Below are 20,881 nucleotides of genomic sequence, written 5' to 3'. Positions count from 1 at the left end.
CCGCCGCTGCTTTGGCGAGCTCGTGCGCTCGCGTCTCAGTGTCTCCGGCCAAGCGACCGCCCAGAGCTCCGCTAGCTTCCCCGCAACCCCGTCGTCGAGTTGGCTGCGGCTACCGAGCCTCGGTAAGCCCGCATTGTCTTCTCCGTCGCGAGCTTACCTCGCCGGAGCTCCGCCATGGTCACCGGCGTCGTGGCCAGGGCTCTGTAATCCACCATTTCTCTTCGTTCTTGTCCCAAAAGCTCCGCTGATTCGTGCTGAAGCTCGTCTGAGTCCTCTTTCGCCTGGTCTCCGACCAGAGACGCCGGCGGTCGGCCGCACACCACCGCCGTGCCGCCATTCGCGAGGGCGAGGTACCTAGGGTTCAGTAGAGTTAGGGTTTCTGGTACCATTCGGTGTGGAATGGAGTGAGGAGCACGATGGTGCTCTTGGCCATCGCCGAGACCTCGCCGTCGACGAGATCTCCGGTGGTCAAGTCGCGCCTCTGCTCTTGGGTCACTGACTTGTGGGGTCCGTTGATTTGCGGGGTCCCCTGTCAGTCTCTCTTTCTCCTTTGTTTGAATTAGGGTTTGTGTTGTTTTTGCAAAAATCATATCTCTTGTTCCTGTGATCCAAAAATTGTGAAATAAATTTTGTAGTGATTCCTGAGATGGCTAGTTTTAAATAAAAATATAAAATATACCATGTTTTCTGGGATAAATAATTATTAGGATTTAATCTTGTTATTCATGTGTAAATTCATATCTCTTGATATACTGCTCCTTTGGTTATGAAAATTTTATGCTATGCTCTGAGTGGTATGAGAATGCTATAATAAATATTTCATGATTTTTGGAGTATTGTATCTGTGACATGTAATTTATTTTTGTGATATGGCTTGTTTTCTTACTTAAATCATAATAAATGTTTGGTGCTTATACTGGTGTTCTACTTTGGTGTCAACCTTGCTTATGGTAATAGTAACCTGTAAATAATCTGAAATCTATTGTTTGACACTATCTAATCCATGTTTCTTAATTTATGAAATGAGCACCTTGTCATATGTTAAATGCTTATCTTGAGTTTGGCATGTGCAATTGTTCTGAAAATTTTATGGTAATGTCAAGATGCTATACTTGTGCTTGTGTAATTTGTGTAGATTTTTCTGAGCACTTTTACTAGTATCTTGTAATTATGTCCTTATATGGAATTAAATTAATAAGTGCCATGTTTTTGAGTTTGTAGGGGTTCACATGTGATGTTCTGGCAATCTTAGGGTATACTTGTGCTTGTAAGCCATTTGGTTAGCACTAGATAGGTTTTGGCTATGTCATCAAATAATTAATTAAAGGGTCAACAGCTATTCTGGACAGCAAGGGAGTAATCTAATGTTTGCTTGATGATAACTTGTTTTTCTAGAAGACTTGTCTAAATCAAAGTTGTTGTAAACTTTATGAACTCGTTGTGGTTTAAATTTGGGATCATTTGGTCTAGTAGTTTGGAAGTTATGGCATTTCCAATTTGGGTTCCAGAAATAGGTGTTCTCTGTTTTTCTGGAACAGAACCTGGAACTTTGTTTAAATGACTTATTTAACTAATGAATCTTGCTGTGATGTCTAAAGATGAAATGTAGAAAATTTAATAAGCTGTTCAGAATGTCCTCATTCATGATTTTTAGATCTGTATAGCTCCAGTTTTGATTTATTCCTTGAGCTGCACTGCTATGTTGGTCATTGCTATTTGTAGTTAATCAGTAATCTTGCTAAGTAGTTAATCATCTTGTGTGAACTTGTTATGAGAGTTACTCCATAAATGAGTGTCCAGTGAAGTTTAATTATGTTATCAAGCATTCCTCCTCATCTAGGATGCACACATTCTTATTCATCGTGCATGCAATAGGTGCACCGGAAACGACCGTTTCGTTCGAGCTCCAGGTGAACCCCGAGGGCCAGGAGATCAACCCGGAGATGGAGGTCCAGCAAGCCGGACACGAGGAGCCCGAAGAGGAGATTGAGTGTCCGAATCACGAGCCTGCATCGTTCGTGAAAGGCAAGCCATGGAGCATCTTAAGTCTCCCTTTTTAATTTCGAAAGCTTACTTGAATATGTTATATCTATTGATGCATTACGTATAGGAGTTGTGATGAAACCCTTGCTGCATTATACTTATTCCTTGTCCAGATATCTTACCTTTACCTGGTTATAGAGTTAGGACCGAGTAGCAGCTTAGCCATGCTTTAATCGGTAGAAGTCGGGTGATATCCTGTCACCTGCGCGAAATAGGGTTGTGTCGGATCACGATTGCCTATATGTGCTATCGTGGAAGGAACCTAATTAAAATGTTTAAGCCGGGCGGGGTTTTGCAAGGTTGTAGTAACTCCGTCTGTGGCAGCTAAGGACCGATCGTTGTACGTCCTCTTGTCATGTTAAACGCATGCCTGACACTTAGTTGGCCGGATAACTCGTTCCGACCGCGAAGCCTAGTAGTATGACTCAGGCCAGAAGACCGGCAAGTATAAAGTACGCACTACCGGAGGAAGTGTGGTGTGTGGGGGACCATTGGGGTAAGTCCAAAGGCACGTGAGTTAAAAGTCCTGACCTCCCTGGCAGAGTGGTAGCCCTGGGAGTGCGGCGCTGATCGGAGCCGCGATTCCTGAGTCGTACCAAAGGTGACCCGCTGGCTCTCTGACGGGGGATGCTTGGGTGAGTGCTAGGAATAACTCCAGCTGGATAGGAATCGATTCGAATCGTCGTCTCTCCCAGATAGTGAGAACTTGACAGAGCAGCGGCAAACATAGCATTCACTAAAGGAACAATGGTTCATGATAATGATGATAGCAAGGAAGAGCATATGATGAACTTGATATGGTTATTATTGTTTGTAATAATCAAGTGAAGTGTTTTAGTACAGGTGCTAATCTAGTGATAGGCTAGTAAAGATTAAATGGATGCCTTTACAAATGGTATGGTAATCACTTAAGCTTTTGGCAAATGGTGAGTCAAGCCAGCTACACTTTATATTTAGCCTTGCATGATCCTTGGTGTCTTTTATGTTTCACTAGACGGGTAAGTCTAGCTGAGTACATCCTCGTACTCAGGGTTTATTCCCACCTGTTGCAGATGATATCTTTTATGATGGCTTCTGCAAGACCTGTCTCCATCCTGCTGGGGACGAGGACTAAACTGTTGGGCACGGTTCTCTAACTACTTCGTATCTGTTGCTTTTGGATGGATGGCATGAGACTCTGGCAATAACAAAAACTTTGGAATGTGTGTTGTAAACTATTTTGCTTCCGCTACTACAAACTTGTGTTGTAATAACTAAGTAACTCCGATGTGGTGCCGCTTCTACGACAATGAATGACTATGTAACATTCGCTGTGTTATGTTGAACTATTACGATCTTGGGTGGTTGCAAGTTGGTTTGAAGTCCTTCGTGATTTCAATTGACTACCGAGATTATATGGGCTCAAGTTTGGAAACTTGATTGCTAGTCGATCGTTTCTACACTTGAACTCTTATAATTTGGTCGGTTCTGTAACACTCACCGCCCGGGACGCCCACTTCTCCAGCAAAACTAACGGGTGCCCTCGGTAGAGAGGGGACTGGCAGCGGTGGCAAGGGGGGTACACCACCCCACCCTTCCATCGTACTGCAGCCTGGGGGTTGTACCTCTACTGCTCGCGTGGAGGAGGAACACCCACAGCACCTTGAGGAGACAACTCCAGCGCCTGATGCCATAGAGGCGACTTCTGTCTTGGTGGAGACAGAGCGTGCGCTTGCTGCCTTGGAGGCGGCACCTCCCCTGGTTGTCGCTACGAAGGACACCAAAACCCTACGCCGAAGCACCAGGGCTGCGGCGATGGCGGATACACATACCCTACACAAAGCTGAACGTCTCGTGGCGAAAAGGAATCTTGAATCAGGTACTTCCTTTTCTACCTTTCCAGAGTCAAAAATTATTTCAAACCTTGGTAGGGTAGGCATCAACCTAGGCTCCTCTGATGTAGTTGTCATTAAGAACCTAGAGGTTGATAGGTTGGTTCTCTGTGCTAATCAAAATAAGAGTAGCCCAAAATCCAAGTACTCAAATAATTATAGTGATGATGAGAGGGAAGATAGACTTGAAGCAGTTCTCAGTCACGCTTATGGAAATTTAAATGAGAATATGCTGGATTTGGAGAATGATCAGATCATTGATCTCTCTCCTATCCGTCGTAAGAAGAAATATAACAACGCCAAAAATACTAACAAAGGCAGACTTCCCCAAAAGCCAAAGAACCCCTCCAAAATTATTCTAAGATGAAAGGGGTCTTCTGGAATAGCAGAGGTCTTGCAGACTTGGCTAAACACAGATTCTTGGCTGAATTAGTTAAAGAATAGCAAATTAATTTTATCACTCTTTCTAAAACTGGACGAGATTCATTCCCGGATTATATCCTCAAAAATATTTGTGGGGGTCATGACTTTCTTTGGCATACCATGGCTCCTCATGGTAGATCAGGGGCATTCTGCTAGGTGTGGACCTAAATATTTTTGATATTGGAGCCATTGATGAGGGAGATTTCTATGTAAAGTTCACCCTCAGATGCAAAGTAAATGACTTCAAGTTTAGTTTATATTCAGTCTATGGACCAGCTCAAGCACATAACAAAAGTGCTTTCCTAGTGGAACTTGCCAACACTTGCTCCAAAGAAACTCTACCATATATTATAGGGGGGACTTTAATATAATGCGAGGTCCTGAGGATAAAAGTTCAGAGGATTTTGACCCCAAATGGCCTAATCTTTTTAATGTTGTCATCGAATCCCTGGATCTTAAGGAGATTGTGATGTCAGACCGCCAGTATACTTGGGCGGGGCCAGGGGATCATCCAACTTTTGAAAAGTTAGATAGAGTCCTCGTAAGTACTGAATGGGAATCTCAATTCCCGCTGACGTCTGTCGAGTCTAGAGACAGGAATATTTCAGATCATACTCCCCTGGTGCTTAACACAGGTGCCTCAACGCATCATATTCAAAACCGTCCTTTCAAATTTGAGAGAGGCTGGTTGATACATGATGGATTTTATGACATGGTTGCAAATATTTGGCAAGCCCCATGCTATGAATTGACCTCGCTTGAACGTTGGCAGTCAAAAATCCGTAGGCTCAGACAATATCTAAGAGGCTGGGCTAAACACACTGCAGGGACATACAGAAAGGAGAAAAAAACCCTACTAGCTCGTTTAGAGATTCTAGAAAAGAAAGCTGAGGATGCTCACCTTTCGGACCAAGAAATTAATCTTAAACATTATCTGAAAGAGCGCCTAGTGACCCTTCTGAGAGAAGAGGAATTGAAATGGTATGAGCGAGCAAAAGTTAAAACCCTATTGGAGGGTGATGCTAACACTCGTTTCTTTCATCTAGTGGCCAGTAGAAAACATCGTAAGTAACACATCTATAAACTTGAAGATGATCAAGGTATGATTGTTTGTGACGAGCGCCTCAAAAGTCATATCACTACGTACTATAAAAATCTCTTTGGGCCACCGAAACACTCCAAGATCACACTTATGGAAGATCAAAATTTAGATATTCCACAAGTAACCCCGGAAGAGAATAATATCCTTATCAGTCCTTTCACCGAATCTGAGGTGAGGGATGCGATATTTCAAATGGAGCATAATAAAGCTCCAGGCCCGGACGGTTTCCCTGCAGAATTCTATCAGGTGTTTTGGGGAATTATCAAGGACGATCTTCTACACCTCTTTGCTGATCTCCATCGGGAGACTCTCGACCTTTATAGCCTTAATTTTGGAATCATTACCTTAATTCCAAAAATTCAGAACGCTATTAAAATTCAGCAATATAGACCAATCTGTGTTCTCAATGTGAGCTTTAAAATTTTCACAAAAGTGGGCACAAACAGGCTGAACATGGTCGTGAAAACTGTGGTGAGCACTACGCAGAATGCCTTTATGCCGGGCAGGAATATCATGGAAGGAGTAGTGATATTGCACGAAACTATCCATGAGTTACATACTAAAAAACAAGATGGGGTCATCTTCAAAATTGATTTCGAAAAGGCATACGATAAAGTCAAGTGGTCTTTCTTGCAGCAAACCTTACGCATGAAAGGTTTCTCCCCTAAATGGTGTAGGTGGGTAGAGACTATGGTCACTGGGGGAAGTGTGGGGATCAAAGTCAATGATGATGTCGGTCCCTACTTTCAAACCAAACGTGGTCTCAGGCAGGGAGATCCTATGTCCCCCATCTTATTTAACATTGTCGCTGATATGCTAGCTCTTCTTATTAATAGAGCAAAAGCCGATGGACAAATTCGAGGAGTCATCCCCCACCTTGTTGATGATGGTTTATCTATACTACAATATGCTGATGACACCATTATCTTCCTAGACCACGACCCAGAACAAGCAAAGAATCTGAAACTTTTGCTATGTGCTTTCGAGCAATTATCTGGGCTTAAAATTAACTTCCACAAGAGTGAATTTTTTTGCTATGGTGCAGCTAAGGAGATGGAGTCTTATTATACTAGTCTTTTGGGTGTTATGCAGGGGAATACCCCTTTAGATATCTGGGAATCCCAATGCACCATAGACAACTCCTGAATTCTGAATGGAGAATGATAGAAGAACGTTTCCAAAAGAAACTCTCTTGCTGGAAGGCGAAACACTTGTATTCTGGGGAAGACTAGTTTTGCTAAATTCTGTCTTAAGCAGCCTGCCCATGTTTATGATGTCTTTCTTCGAGATTTCTAAGGGAGTCCTCAAGAATCTTGACCTTTTTAGATCAAGGTTCTTCTGGCAAGGATCTTCAAACAAACATAGATATAGACTTGCCAAATGGGACATATTATGTCGTCCTAAGGACCAAGGGGGTCTAGGTATCTTGGACTTACAACTGTAGAATAAATGCTTATTGGCCAAGTGGGTGGTAAATCTACTCAACACAGAGGGCTTATGGCAGTCCCTCTTGACAAATAAATACCTACGATCCAAAACCCTTACCCAAGTGACAGCTAAACCCAATGATTCACATTTTTGGAGAGGCCTCATGCGCATCAAAGATGAGGTCTTGTCTAAAGGTTCTTCGAAATTAAAGATGGGACCAAAACGAGATTCTGGGATGATACATGGGTAGGAGACAAGCCTCTAAAAGTTAAAAATCCTTCTCTTTATAATATAGTGCGTGACCGACACGCAACTGTATCGAAAGTGCTTGCTTCTAGTCTTCTGAACATATCTTTTCGTAGGGCTCTGGTGGATAATAAACTTTTAGAATGGCTAAATTTAGTAGCACAGATTTTTAATGTTCAATTGGTGGGTGGTTCGGATTTTTTTAGATGGAAATTAACCAAATCTGGGTTATTTTCTGTCTGTTCGTTGTATCTCCATCTCATAGATACACAACCATCTTTTCTTCATAGGACACTCTGGAAAATAAAAATCCCCCTCAAGATTAAAATCTTTCTTTGGTTCCTACAAAAGGGTGTTGTCTTAACCAAAGATAACCTCGCTAGGAAGAATTGGAAAGGGAGCCAAAAATGTATCTATTGTAATAATATGAATGAGACTATCCAACACTTATTCATAGATTGCCCCTTTACCAAAACGATTTGGAGAATTATTTTCTTTGCTACAAATTTAACTCAACCAAGATCCATCGGCCATATTTTTGGCACGTGGCTTCGTAATCAGCATAAGAGGCTTAGAGGTGTGATCTGGGTTTGGGTGGCTCTCATGTGCTGGGCCATCTGGCGATGCCGGAATGATGTTATATTTAATAAACTCAAAACTAACTCCATTATGCAGGTTATTTTTAGGGGAGCATATTGGCTCCGCTTCTGGACCCCGCTACAGCGTGATGAGCAAGCCAAGGACATCCTCACATCGATTAGCAAGAGATTGGAGACAATTGCTTTAGAGATTTCTAATAAAGGATGTAAACATATTTATTGTCCGCTTTAATTTCCTAGTCATTGTTTAAGACCATGGCTTGCTCTATCTTCTCTTTTTTATTCCAAACGTTGTAATAATTGGCTGTGTACATCCCCGGATGTAGAGGCCGGATATTTTTATATATCCCTTATCTAAAAAAAATATTTTTTCAAGAGAACTGTTCTTTCATGCAATATTTTTTCAAGAAACTGTATATCATCAAAAGCATCTAAAGTTTAGTGGCTAAAGTGAGCCAAAGTGCCCTAAAGTTTTTAGAGCTCGTGGCTAAAGTTTAGATGTCTAAAGTTTAGTCCTAAATAAATTTTAGACCTCTAAACTTGAGCTGAGAATCCGACAGACCCTTAGGCATCATGGTTTTTTATTAAGATTTAGTCCTAATTTGAGAAATATTGTACTGTAATTGCATTCCTATTAAGGCGATTGCATTAGCCCGACAGCAGCTTTCTACCCTTTTATCTCCTTTTCTCATGGTTCCTTCTGGTTCTGCTTCTTTCGCGACGGCCTTGTGCCATTTCTTCAGGGCCTTCATTGTCTGCTTGGCGAAAATTTGTTCTCTTGTGATCACTGATCAGGCGATACCATCTGGAAAGCAAACCTCTCCAACTTAGTATTGCAAGAGAAGAAATGTATTTGGCAAAGCCAATGCTAGCTCAGAGTTGTGTCATTGTGTGGCAGCCCTCCTAGAGTTCTGAATTCTATTATGGAGTGAAGTAAATAATAATTCAGCTATCACTTATCACTCTGGTGGCAATGTTGGCTTGTGATTGAATTTGAATATCAGTAAGCAATGTGAATATGTTTTCACCTTAGATACAAGGGCATAGAGTGGAAGGGTGACATTAGCTGCACATAAATTGGACAATAGCACTGTAAAATAAAGAATGAAATTGGTTAATAAGTAGAATTTTCTAAACCCTAAAACAACAGACACTTGCAACGATAAACTCAAAGTTGTCACTGAAGCAGGACCTCAGGCCAAATTCGTAATGCACATATGTTTGTCATAAGCAAAGTCTTCACACAGACTACAAATTTGCCACAGAAGATGTTTCCAAGCCTCTAAAGCAATCTTACCCAAACCCAAAAGATGCAATTTCAAATGCACTCTGCAGGGATTTTTTTTAAAGAATTTGCGACCTTCTTTTTATTTTCCCAAGTACATATAGAAGAATGGAGACAAAACTCACTATACAGCAAATGAAATGTAATCGTCTGCTTATCTCATCATAATTGTTGATAAAATTCATAATTTGATCAATGCACCCAACTCAGGGTTCAAAGCGCCATGTATAGGTTGTCTGGATGCTTTGTGTTCAAGCTAACATGCTAGTTGCCGAGATACCTTTTGGGCCCTTGCTGACCTGAAATGGATGAGATGGAGAACCAGACGAGGCTTCCAAACCAGATGGTCATCACATTTTATCACTGGTATGCCTCTCTGTAATTACTAATTTCAATAGCCATCATAGCAATTATAGCCAATCACTTACAGATAGGAAAGCGCCTTTAACATCAGCCAAACAAAACCTTTACCACAAAAGGGATAATACACAAATACTATAAGCACTTACTACAAGGGGAATCATAGAAAGCCAGAATAAGTTGTGCCATCCTAGACAAAGCAAAATCAAAATAAAAATAAACTAGCATCGTTTCTGCAGACCACCCATGTGCCCCAGAAACTATATCCCGCCAAATCACATATAAGTGGCCGAACATTTGGAGTGTGAGCTCTAATTTATGTGTGATCTGATAGTTTAATTTGAAAACAGAGAATGCCTACAATAATTTTCTAGAATATGAAAAAAATATAATTTGCAATGGCCATTGAAGAGCATGACATACACAGCAGAAGCCCATAAGGGCAGACCTAGTAAATTAATTGATGATACAAATGAGTAAAGCAGTAAGTAATTATGCACATTTCTTACCTTATGCTAACAACTATATTTAATTCATCCTCCAAGGACCTTAGGATGTACTTTTGAAAATTGAACCTAGAACGACCATATAAAATGATTTTTCAGCAGTCTAAACTGATAGCATGCGGTTAGACAAGAATCAGAACTTTACTTATACAAATGAATCCATGTTGCAAGAACAAATCCTCGTTGAAGCAGCTGACTGGGCAACACTAACACATCAGGAGCAAACAAAAGCTGAGAAAGGGCAGGTATCCACAAGAGTATACAAAAGCTGAGAAAAGGCAGGTATCCTCGTTGATAAACAGCTTGAACCAGGCATCACTCTGTCATCAGAAACTAGGCAGCCTTCTGCTCAGGCTGACATGAAACCTTTTGTTCATGTCCTGCTTATATTAGTGGGGGCGATGTTGCCTGGCCATAGACCAGCACCAATCGCCTCCCCCCGGATAGCAACTACCAATGAACCTTCACACTGCATATCTTGAATGAGAGTTTGTCCGGCAACGAAATAGAAAAACCTGCCAGAGGGAACCCCAACAATTGAGTCGCTCCGCCAATGATTTCCAGGCATGGTAGCAGCATTGATACCATTTTCAGTAGCTTCAGCAGATCCGATGGCAGAACTGGTAGCAAGAGCAGCAGCTTCAGTTGTTACAGCAGCAGGATTGGTAGCAACTGCAGTAGCTTCAGCACCGAGCAGAGTGTGACAGAATGCATCTCCCAGTTGTCTTTCTTCAAGAGCTTCAGGTTGAAAGCCCATGTCGGGGGACCCTGGAATACCTCTAGTTGCTGCAGCTTGTTGCATGATCTTAGCAGGCTACTTCAATGGACTTCTTGCACCTCATTTTGCTGGTCTGAGCCATTCTGTTCTTCCTTCTCTTTCTCCTGTGCGCGACACACTGTATTATGTACTGGCTCTGTAACTGTAGCACATTGATCTTGTCTTGGCCTGAATACAACCCACAGGTAGTGTTTCCTTTGAAAAGCTGCAAAATTTAACATGATAAGCGACCAAACCAAACAGAACAGTAGAGATGTAAGGAAAAGCTAAAGTAACACCGGACACCCTTGCCAGACAACAGGAAGGTCACAGCGTTCCGAACGAGCATTTCATCGAACACTATGGGGCATCCTCGAGCATCTGCAGCTCCAGCCCAGCAGCAGCACCATGCCACTACCATGGCCGCCCGCACATCTGCGCTTCATCTCCTCCTCCACTCTGCGCACGAGGGGAGAGGAACAGGAAAGGAAAGGCGGCGAGGGTGATGCTGCGGCAGGGGGAGCGCGTGGCAGCGCTCATCAGCGACGGGTTCGACGCGGCCGCTGTCTCTCCGCGCCTGGGAATCGCTTTGGCCTCGCGCCTCCAGCTCAGCAGCTCGATGTGGCCTCCTAGCCTCGGAGGAGGTGACCTCCTTGCGCCGCACCTCTGCCATGCGAGAGGGGAGAGGAGAGCAGGCGCGATGGAGGCGGCGGTGACAGTGGCAGGAGAGTGAGGACTGAGGAATCGCTAACAACCTCAAAGAACTAGCACCGCCACAGGAGGCCTGGGGCCGACCGCACCACGCGCCTCTTCGGCACCCCAGCCAGCAGAAGGGAAGAAGCAGGGGACATCGGAGGGAGGGCAGCGGGAGGAGAGAGATGGGCGCGGCGCGGCGCGGCGCAGGCAGACCGCAGACGGCGTCACGGGCTCACGCCGGCCCGACAAGAAAGAGCAAACGGGGGAAGGGATTGTGCGGGTTCCGCGAGCACCCGCGAGCACATGGGTTTTGGGCTAATGGGCCCAGACCCGCTATGGCCCTGATCGAACGGTCCACATCGCGTTATTTCCGGATCCAACGGTTGTTCGGCGATGTGGATCGATCTGCGACCCGAACCCTGGATATAAGAGGGGGACGCGCGCGAGGCCGGCAGGATCCACGCGCTCTCGACCTCTTCCCTCCGCCGCCGCCTTTTGCGCCAGATTTGAGGATTCGCGCCCTCGACCTTCTTCTTCCCTCCCCCGCCGTCTTTTGCGCCAGATTCGCCTCTTCCTCCGCCTCCTAGAGTCACCATGCCTCCTCCGCCGGGCGATTGCTCTTTCACCCCGTCGGAGCTCCTCTCCTTCCTCCGCCTCAAGATCGCCGGCGAGCCCCTCCCTGCCACCGCCGCGGCACATTTCCACGACGCCGACATCTACACCGCCGAACCGGCCCAGCTCACGACGCTCTTCGATCCGGCTCCGGCGAAGAAAGGGAAGGGCAGCTCCAGCTCGTGGTTCTTCTTCACCCACGTCAGGCCCAAGAGCAGCAGCGACAGCCGCAAGTCGCGACTGGTTGCCGGTGGGGTGGGCACGTGGCACTCCGAGCGCGCCCCCCGCCGCGTGCTCGACGACGAGGGCGATTGCGCCGGACACAGCCAGTATTTCTCCTACAAGCTCAAGATCGGGAAGAACTGCAGCGAGAGGACCGAGTGGTACATGCTGGAGTTCAGCGATGGCCAAGAAGCCGATCACGAGCGCGTCCACGGCGGCGAGCCCCAGCTGGTTCTTTGCAACGTCTACAAGGCGCATACCCATTCGCGCAGCAGCAACGGATCCACGTCGACACCGTCATCCTCTGCCTCAGCGCGCAAGAGGAAGGCTGTCGGTGAGGCCTCTGCTCCCCCCGTCAAGGCAAGGCGGCAGCTTTTCTATTCCTCTGCGCCAGCTTCAGCGGCCAAGTCGCAAGAACAGGTCAGGCCTCTGCTCCCCCCGTCAGGGCAAAGTGATACATTGGACTGCATCGCGCTGATGACCAAGGCAGACGGCAAGGCAACAACCTCGCAGTTGAAGATCGGTGATATATCAGTTTTTTCAAGATTTTGGCCTGAACCAGAGAAGTCGACATCAGACTGCATTGCGCTGATGTCTAAGGCAGAGGGTGAGGGTGAGGCAACAACGTCGCAGTTGAAGATCGGCGATACACCAGATTTTTCAAGATTTTGGCCTGAACCAGAGAAGTCGTTCGACGGGGGCTACACGACGGCCGGCGGCGCTCTTCCTACGCTCGAGAACTGCTCCCGGACAAATGTCAGGGACGTCGCCGATGTGTTCTGCGGGCAGGATGCTTGGCCCTCTGCTTTCCATAGCAACAATGACACCACGACGTTCGTGTGCGGTATGCCCTCTGCTCCCGTTCTGCAGCCGCCTGCGTTCGTGTGCGGTATGCCCTCTGCTCCCGTTCTGCCGCCGCCTGCGTTCGTGTGCGGTATCCCCTCTGCTCCCGTTCTGCAGCCGCCTGCGTTCGTGTGCGGTATGCCCTCTGCTCCCGTTCTGCTGCCGCCTGCTTTCGTGTGCAGTATGCCTTCTGCTCCCGCTCTGCCGCCGCCGGGGGATGCGTCTTGGTGGTGCGGTAGCCACGACGTTCGGAGCTACTGATCATGTGACTAGAGCTTCCTTTTCTATCCACTGAAGAGCGACTGACAAAGATTTTGGGCAAAGTGCTTCGAGTTCCGTTTTAGTTGCTTGGAGGGCTTGGCATGTTTAGTTACCTATTGCATTGACTACCAAGACTATGTGTGTTGACGGCTATTATTAGATTGATTAATCTTGTTTATTACCATACTAGTGATGTTGCTGTAACAGCCGAGAGCTGAAAATTTTATTGAATCTGAAACTTTTGGGTTCTTATCCAATTATAATAACTTCTGTATAATATTTCTTGTGTAAATGTGTACATCTCTGCTTGCTCATGCTAATTGCTAAAAGCCTTGGTTTGGTGTACATGCTGAAGGCGGAAGCCTATGTGAGCCTTCGCTGTCAGCAAGTTCAAACTTTTAAGTATTTGGATCAAGTGTGAATCAAACAATTCTCGAGTCTAGACTCAACTATCTTGACTATGGGAGTGCTGAAACAGTAAGGGCATGTTAGTCATTCATGCCATTGATTTTTAGGCCATGCTAGAGGATATCTGTAGCTTGATTTGCATCTAACCTGCAAATGTTGGTTCCAACAAATGGTACTTATTAGGGGCGGTTCAAATTGTTACAACCTTTCATGTGGACCACTCTTGAAGGGATATGGCTGTCAGGATCTTTTAGCATTTAGGATTTTTGATCATTAGGTGGATTATCAATCTGATGACATATGATAGTATCTCTATGTTAAAAAAAGATGATAGTTGCATTTCATCCTCATGGTGGTTATGTGGAAGGGGAGACAAATCCGTTGAGTTGGGCAATGGGGATGAGGGCTCCGCTTTATGTGGCACAGACATTCCAGTGCTGCAGTAGCAAAGGGAGGGCACCCTATCATGACCTGCATGCATACAGGGTCTTCTTTGATGTGGTAGATTTTTACTTGTTCATAGTTGCTTCTCATATCTTTCATACAAAAGCTTTGATCCTTTTGTGTTTTGACTGTGGGCCAATTTTGTAGGATGGTAACCCTAGACTGGCATGTTTTGGTCTGATGAAGAACAGCTGGGATGGAAAGAGCTACAGTACCAATTCAGTGAACCATATTTTGTTTGATTGCATTGTAGCCTGGATGATCTGGGTTTTCTCCTAGTGATCTTCAAATGGACTGATTATCCAACATATATGAAGAGTTTATCTGAATCGTGGCTTCAGGACAAGGGCCCCCTTCCTGTTAGCTTAACTTTATTCATTTTTGCAGGATTTGCCTGGGCCATTTGGAATAATAGAAACAAGATGGCTATTTAGCACAAGTATCCAAAGTCTCCAATTGACATCATCTATGTTGCATTATCATATCTGCAGAAATGGAGTGTGCTCCTCAAGGAAGCTGACCGCCAGTGTATCATGCAAGTGAAGGACGAAGTGCTCTGCTGGATGAGGAACTTCAAGCCTAGCATAACAGTAGTGACAGATGTTTACGAAATTTAATCTTTCTCTAGCATTGTTCTTCTAGTTGTCGCTTTTGTTTTCCTGAGAAACTGGATTCCCCAGTCTTGTATCTAACTTTGCTTTCTTAAAAGCTGAGGTAAAACTCTTGTAAAAAAAGAAGAAGAGCTACGGTACTAATTTGTCCTTCACGGCTCCTGAGTATCTTAAGACAGGTAAATGTGTCACATACTAGCAATAGTATCCCATGAAACATTTTGGCAATGTGTCTCTTTCTTCATTTTGAACTGTTATCCGTTCTGCAGGCAGAGTAAGTCCTAAGAAGTTTGCAGTTTTGGCACTGTCTTGCTTGATCTCCTGAGTGGAAAGCACATTCCACCTAGTCAAAATTCAAAAAAAAACATTCCACCTAGTCATGAATGTTTTCCTGCTCTATTTGTGCTTTTAACATTTTCTACAATTATAATATGTTGGCAGTGTAGTGCTATTAACAATTTAACATATTCTACATTTGTAATAGAAATAAACTTTACACTAATCTTTTCTCTCCTTTATTGAGTTCTTTGTGTGACTACTTTTTGCCATTGTTCTATTTTTTCTAGATAAAGGATTGACATTACCTTTTCTTTTCCCTGTAGGCACTTGTCCTTATAAGAGGTGTTAAATGAAGTTATGGATCTTAAACTAGCTTTTCTAGGAAAGTTTCAGTGCATTCTCCCTGTCGAAATGCAAATATTTCAAGTTTTTCCTTTGAAGTTTGCATCTTGCTCCTTGTTTTAATTATGCTTTGAGACCTTGCAATGTAGGAAACTGGAGTCACCAAAACCACAGGCAGGACTCCCATTAAATGCTGCAACTGCAGGAACTCCAGATGTATGAAGTTGTAAATCAGATTCTATCCTCAGCTTGATGAGAATAAAATATTGTAAAGGATTTTGTCGTGTGGACAATTATCAATGTGGATTCTTTGACTTTGATGTAAAAAGGCAAGGAACTGAAGGAGTTCTTTGGATAGTCAAAAATATGCTTATCATTCTTGGACAGAGGGATAATATGTATATTTATATGGCATTATAGATGCGTATCTACTTGAGCTATGGCATTATTACTGAATAAATAAAGTTCACTCAAATGGTGCTTAGACTAGAGTTATAAGCTATGTAACACACTCTATGGCGAATATAGCAAACTACTTACTATGTTGTTTGGCTGCACGAACAATGGCACGTAGCTGCAGGACGCGTCAGTGCGCTATCCTCTGAGGAGCTCCTGTAAATGGAACGACACTGTATCGCGCACAAGTACTTTCTTCCAAACTCCACCCGTGAGCATTTCCAACAGTTATGCAATTGGAATTTGCCATTTGTTGGAGTTTGCCAAGTCTCTAGACGTTTTGCCAAAGAAAAAATAAGTTCATTTCCAAGTGTTTGGCATTTTTGACTTGGCATTTCCCGAAAAAGAGGACTCAACTATTTTTGTCCGGGAATCTTTCATCTTTGCGGGAAATTTTCTCTCACGTTGCGCGGGCGCTTTCTTTTTCGCGCGCAATTCCTTCGCCCGTCGCGCGTTCCTTCGCCGCGATAGATCTCCGTGATCAACTCGACGCGGCAGCAGCGCGTGGACTTCGACGTCTTCCTCACGGCGGTGAACCCCAACAAGATGACGGCGTTGTGGTACTGGAGCGGCACGGTGAAGATGCGGCGATGGATCTCCTAGCCTCGCGTCGCTGCAAGAAAAGGAGGCGGCGATGGATCTCTTCGTCCCTGCGCGAAGAAAGAAGGTGGCGCGCGAAGAAAGGAGGCGGTGCGCGGGGGAAAGAAAAGAGTCGCGCGCGGGGAGGACTCGTCTCGCGGGAAACTACCGCGACGTGGGGGGTACGGGCACGACAAGGAGTGCAAGAATCTCGTGATATCAAAATTGCCAAGCCATTGTGCTATGCAAAAATGCCAAGTTTGGTCAATCAAATGCCAAGTTTGCTAAAATGCATAAGTTAAATGCAAAACTGTTGGAGAACAATTTTTAAGGTTTTTAGTAAATTTCAATAATGCAAAGTCCAATTACATTGTTGGAGATGCTCACAAGTTCTCAACCATCTGTTTTCTCCATTCCCCTAACCTTACCCCATGCGCGTCCGCCGCGTGTTTGTGGAAACACCTTTGTGCCTATGCCCCTGCAGCGATCATGCTCGGATAGTACAAGGCTACATAATTCAGCATTCACCCTGCCTAACGGGTTCTCATGCTGAAACTTTGTCCCTCTTTTTGTATAGAATTGCAGTTCTGTTCAGATTTTCCTTTAGCAGGCCACAGATTTCCTCTGTCCATGTCCAAGCCCTAGCAGTAGCAGCACTGTCCTGCTCAATCAACCTCATCGATTTGATTTTCTTCACGTTTGTCATGTTCAAACAAGTCTACACTAGGCGCCATAGGGCTCGAGATGTGCGCAGGGCCCAGGAACGCGCGGCTGTGCGCGCGGCCAGCAGCCAGGGGGCGCCCTCCAGCAGTGGCTAGGAGGGAAAGTAGGAAATATATTAGCTATTTTGGTTAGTCCTTAATTAGTGGAGTTTGTTACTCCTTTTGGTTGAGCCGGAGGCTACATATATCTTGTAACCAGACACTTGGCAATCAAGAAAGAATTACCATCTAATCTCTCTCCCTCTCTTCTACCTAAGCCGGCGGCTGGGGGCATAACCCACCGACGAGGAGCGGCGGCAAGGGGGTATACCCCTGCCGGCCACCACGGACAGCGGCTACGACCTACGTAGCCGAGGTCCTCCTACCCTGGGGCTCACTGCCCTTGACAACCTGGTATCAGAGCCGTCGATCCTCTTCCTCCCACCACTCCCAGCCCTCGGCTTCTTGACGAGGAGGACCGGCGACGAGAAGGCGGAGTCGCTGCGCCGGACGATGCCGTTCGCGATCATGGTCGCGCACTGCTGCTCCAGCTCCGTCTTGTGGGCGGCCGGGTACCGGTAGGGCCGCACTGCCACCGGCTCGGTGCCGGGCTTGAGGAGGATGCAGGTGGGCGCGGCCACACTGCTCGCCCTTATCGACACGGGCTCCACCCACTGCTTCATCGGCGAAGCAGCCGCGCAGCGAGCTGGCCTGCCGGTCGAGCCTCGGCCTCGGCTCACGGCGACCGTGGCCAATGGCGAACGCATCTCCTGCCCGGGCGTTCTGCGCCAAGCGCCCATTGTCATCGACAGCCGGGCGTTCGCGGTCGACTTATACATCATGCCCCTGGCCGGATATGACTTGGTGCTAGGCAACCAGTGGCTGGCGACTTTGGGCGATATTATCTGGAATGTGGCTGCAGGGACCATGGCGTTCAAAATGGCAGACCAGCAGGTCTGCTCGCGCAGCGTCGCTCCACCAACACCACCGCGCCTCCACTCTACTTCAGTGGCCGAGCCCCTCCTGGAGGAGCTGCTCGCCGCGTTCGCCGACGTGTTTGCGGAGCCGCGGGGCCTTCCTCCAGCGCGTGGCCGCGCACACCGCATCCTCCTCAAGCCCGGCACCGAGCCAGTGGCAGTGCGGCCCTACCGGTACCCGGCCGCCCACAAGACGGAGCTGGAGCAGCAGTGCGCGACCATGATCGCGAACGGCATCGTCCGGCGCAGCGACTCCGCCTTCTCGTCGCCGGTCCTCCTCGTCAAGAAGCCGGACGCCTCCTGGAGATTCTGCGTCGACTACCGCGCCCTCAACGCGGTCACGGTGAAGGATGCGTTCCCTATCCCCGTCGTCGACGAGCTTTTGGATGAGCTCCACGGCGCCAAGTACTTCACCAAGCTCGACTTGCGCTCGGGGTACCACCAAGTGCGCATGAGGCCGGAGGACGTACACAAGACGGCGTTCCGCACCCACGACGGCCTATATGAGTTCCTGGTGATGCCGTTCGGCCTCTGCAACGCCCCGGCAACATTTCAGGCCCTCATGAACGACGTCTTGAGGCCTTTCCTCCGCCGGTTTGTCCTTGTTTTCTTTGATGATATTTTGATCTACAGCAAGTCCTGGGCCGACCACCTCCGACACCTCCGGGCCGTCCTCAGCGAGCTCCGTCAGCACACCCTCTTCGTCAAACGCTCCAAGTGTGCTTTCGGGGTCGCCTCGGTCGCTTACCTCGGCCACACGATCTCGGCGGCAGGGGTGGCCATGGACTCCTCCAAGGTACAGGCCATTCATGACTGGCCGGTACCTCGCTCCGCACGGGCGGTGCGCGGCTTCCTGGGGCTTGCGGGCTACTACCGCAAGTTCATCCACAACTACGGCTCCATCGCCGCGCCGCTCACCGCGCTCCTCAAGAAGGAGGGCTTCACCTGGGGTCCTGAGGCTACTTCGGCTTTCCTCGCCCTCAAGGAGGCAGTCACCTCGGCACCGGTGCTCGCTATGCCGGACTTCACCAAGCCATTCGTCGTCGAGTGCGACGCATCGTCCCACGGGTTTGGTGCTGTCCTCATCCAGGAGGGACATCCCATCGCCTTCTTCAGCCGGCCGGTCGCACCACGACATCACGCCCTGGCAGCATATGAGCGGGAGCTCATTGGCTTGGTCCAGGCGGTGCGTCACTGGCGTCCATACCTCTGGGGGCGCCGTTTCACCGTTCAGACAGATCACTACAGCTTGAAATACCTCCTGGACCAGCGCCTGGCCACCATTCCCCAACACCATTGGGTTGGCAAGCTGCTGGGATTCGACTTCTCCGTCGAATACAAGCCGGGGGCAACGAACGCGGTCGCCGACGCGCTGTCCAGGCGTGACACAGTGGAGGGCGAGCTGCTGGCCCTCTCCTCTCCGCGCTTCGATTTCATCGCCAAGCTCCGGCAAGCTCAGCTGGAACACCCGGCCCTTGTTGCTCTCCAGGAGGAGCTAACAGCGGGCACCAAAACAGCCCCCTGGGCGCTGGTGGACGGCATGGTGCAGTTTGCTGGGCGGCTGTACATCCCCGCTGACTCCCCGCTGCTCCAGGAGATCGTGGGGGCCATACATGAGGATGGCCATGAAGGCGTACAGCGGACGCTCCACAGGCTGCGCCGCGATTTCCATTTTCCTAACATGAAGCAAGTTGTGCAGGACCGGGTGCGTACATGTGAAGTCTGTCAACGCTACAAGTCTGAGCACCAACACCCTGCGGGCCTCCTCCTTCCTCTGCCGGTTCCCCAGGGTGTGTGGACTGATGTCGCGCTCGACTTTGTGGAGGCGCTGCCACGAGTCCGCGGCAAGTCGGTGATCCTCACCGTGGTGGATAGGTTCAGCAAGTACTGCCATTTTCTCCCGTTGGCACACCCGTACTCCGCTGAATCCGTCGCCCAGGCCTTCTTCAACGACATCGTCAGGCTCCATGGTGTCCCTCAGTCCATGGTCTCCGACCGGGACACGGTATTCACGTCGTCGTTCTGGCAGGAGCTGATGCGGTTGATGGGCACCAAGCTACAGATGACCTCGGCATTTCACCCCCAGTCCGACGGACAGTCCGAGTCGGCCAACCGCGTCATCATCATGTATCTGCGGTGCTTAGTGGGGGACAGGCCGCGCGAATGGCTTCGGTGGCTGCCATGGGCAGAGTACCTCTTCAACACGGCGTACCAGACATCTTTGCGGGACACTCCCTTCCGCATCGTCTACGGGCGTGATCCTCCCTCCATCCGCTCCTATGAACCTGGGGACACCAGGGTGCCGGCCGTTGCCAAGACCATGGAGGAGCGCGCGGCGTTCCTGGCGGACATCCGCTATCGCCTGGAGCAGGCACAGGCGTACCAGAAGCGCTTCTACGACCGCGCGCACCGAGAGGTCACCTATCAGGTGGGTGACTGGGCGCTGCTTCGACTCCGTCAACGCACGGCGTCATCTCTACCTCAAGCTGTGGGCGGCAAGCTGAAGCCGCGCTTCTTCGGGCCATACCGCGTCGTCGAAGTCATCAACGAGGTTGCTGTCCGACTGGAACTACCCCCTCGCGCCCGCATCCACAACGTGTTCCATGTGGGGCTGCTCAAGAAGTTCCAGGGGACACCGCCGACTGCGCCCCCACAGCTGCCGCTACTTCACCATGGTGCCATTGATCCTGAGCCGGAGCGCGCGGTGCGGTACAGGCTGGCCCGGGGTGTGCATCAAGCCCTGGTTCAGTGGAAGGGAGCTTCAGCCGCGTCGGCCACCTGGGAGGACGTCGCCACACTCCGCTCCAAGTTTCCCCAATTCCAGCTCGAG

At 47.9% G+C, this 20,881-nt stretch overlaps 1 protein-coding gene and 1 long non-coding RNA gene across 4 annotated transcripts; one reads left to right on the top strand and one right to left on the bottom strand.

Moving 5' to 3' along the window:
- LOC110430304 lies at nt 8,099-11,382 on the bottom strand. Of its 2 annotated transcripts, XR_002447649.1 has the most exons (3): nt 9,867-11,382; nt 8,741-8,802; nt 8,099-8,517 (listed from the first exon to the last, which is right to left on the bottom strand). It is a non-coding gene; the product is annotated as an uncharacterized LOC110430304 (long non-coding RNA). The 2 variants fall into 2 exon arrangements; XR_002447648.1 differs by having other exon boundaries at nt 8,741-11,382.
- LOC8077939 lies at nt 11,878-15,809 on the top strand. 2 transcript variants are annotated; one of them, XR_002447647.1, is made up of 2 exons: nt 11,878-14,896; nt 15,320-15,809. XR_002447647.1 is itself a non-coding variant. In XM_021447792.1 (2 exons), the coding sequence occupies exons 1-2, from the start codon at nt 11,911-11,913 to the stop codon at nt 14,259-14,261; spliced, it is 1,092 nt and encodes a 363-aa protein (XP_021303467.1). In that variant the 5' UTR covers nt 11,878-11,910; the 3' UTR covers nt 14,262-15,809. The 2 variants fall into 2 exon arrangements, 1 of the variants encoding a protein (XP_021303467.1); XM_021447792.1 differs by having other exon boundaries at nt 11,878-12,994; nt 14,254-15,809.

The sequence above is a fragment of the Sorghum bicolor genome, chromosome 9 (assembly GCF_000003195.3).
Source record: "Sorghum bicolor cultivar BTx623 chromosome 9, Sorghum_bicolor_NCBIv3, whole genome shotgun sequence".
NCBI classification, from domain to species: Eukaryota; Viridiplantae; Streptophyta; class Magnoliopsida; order Poales; family Poaceae; genus Sorghum; species Sorghum bicolor.
This window is presented reverse-complemented; position numbering and strand designations above follow the sequence as displayed.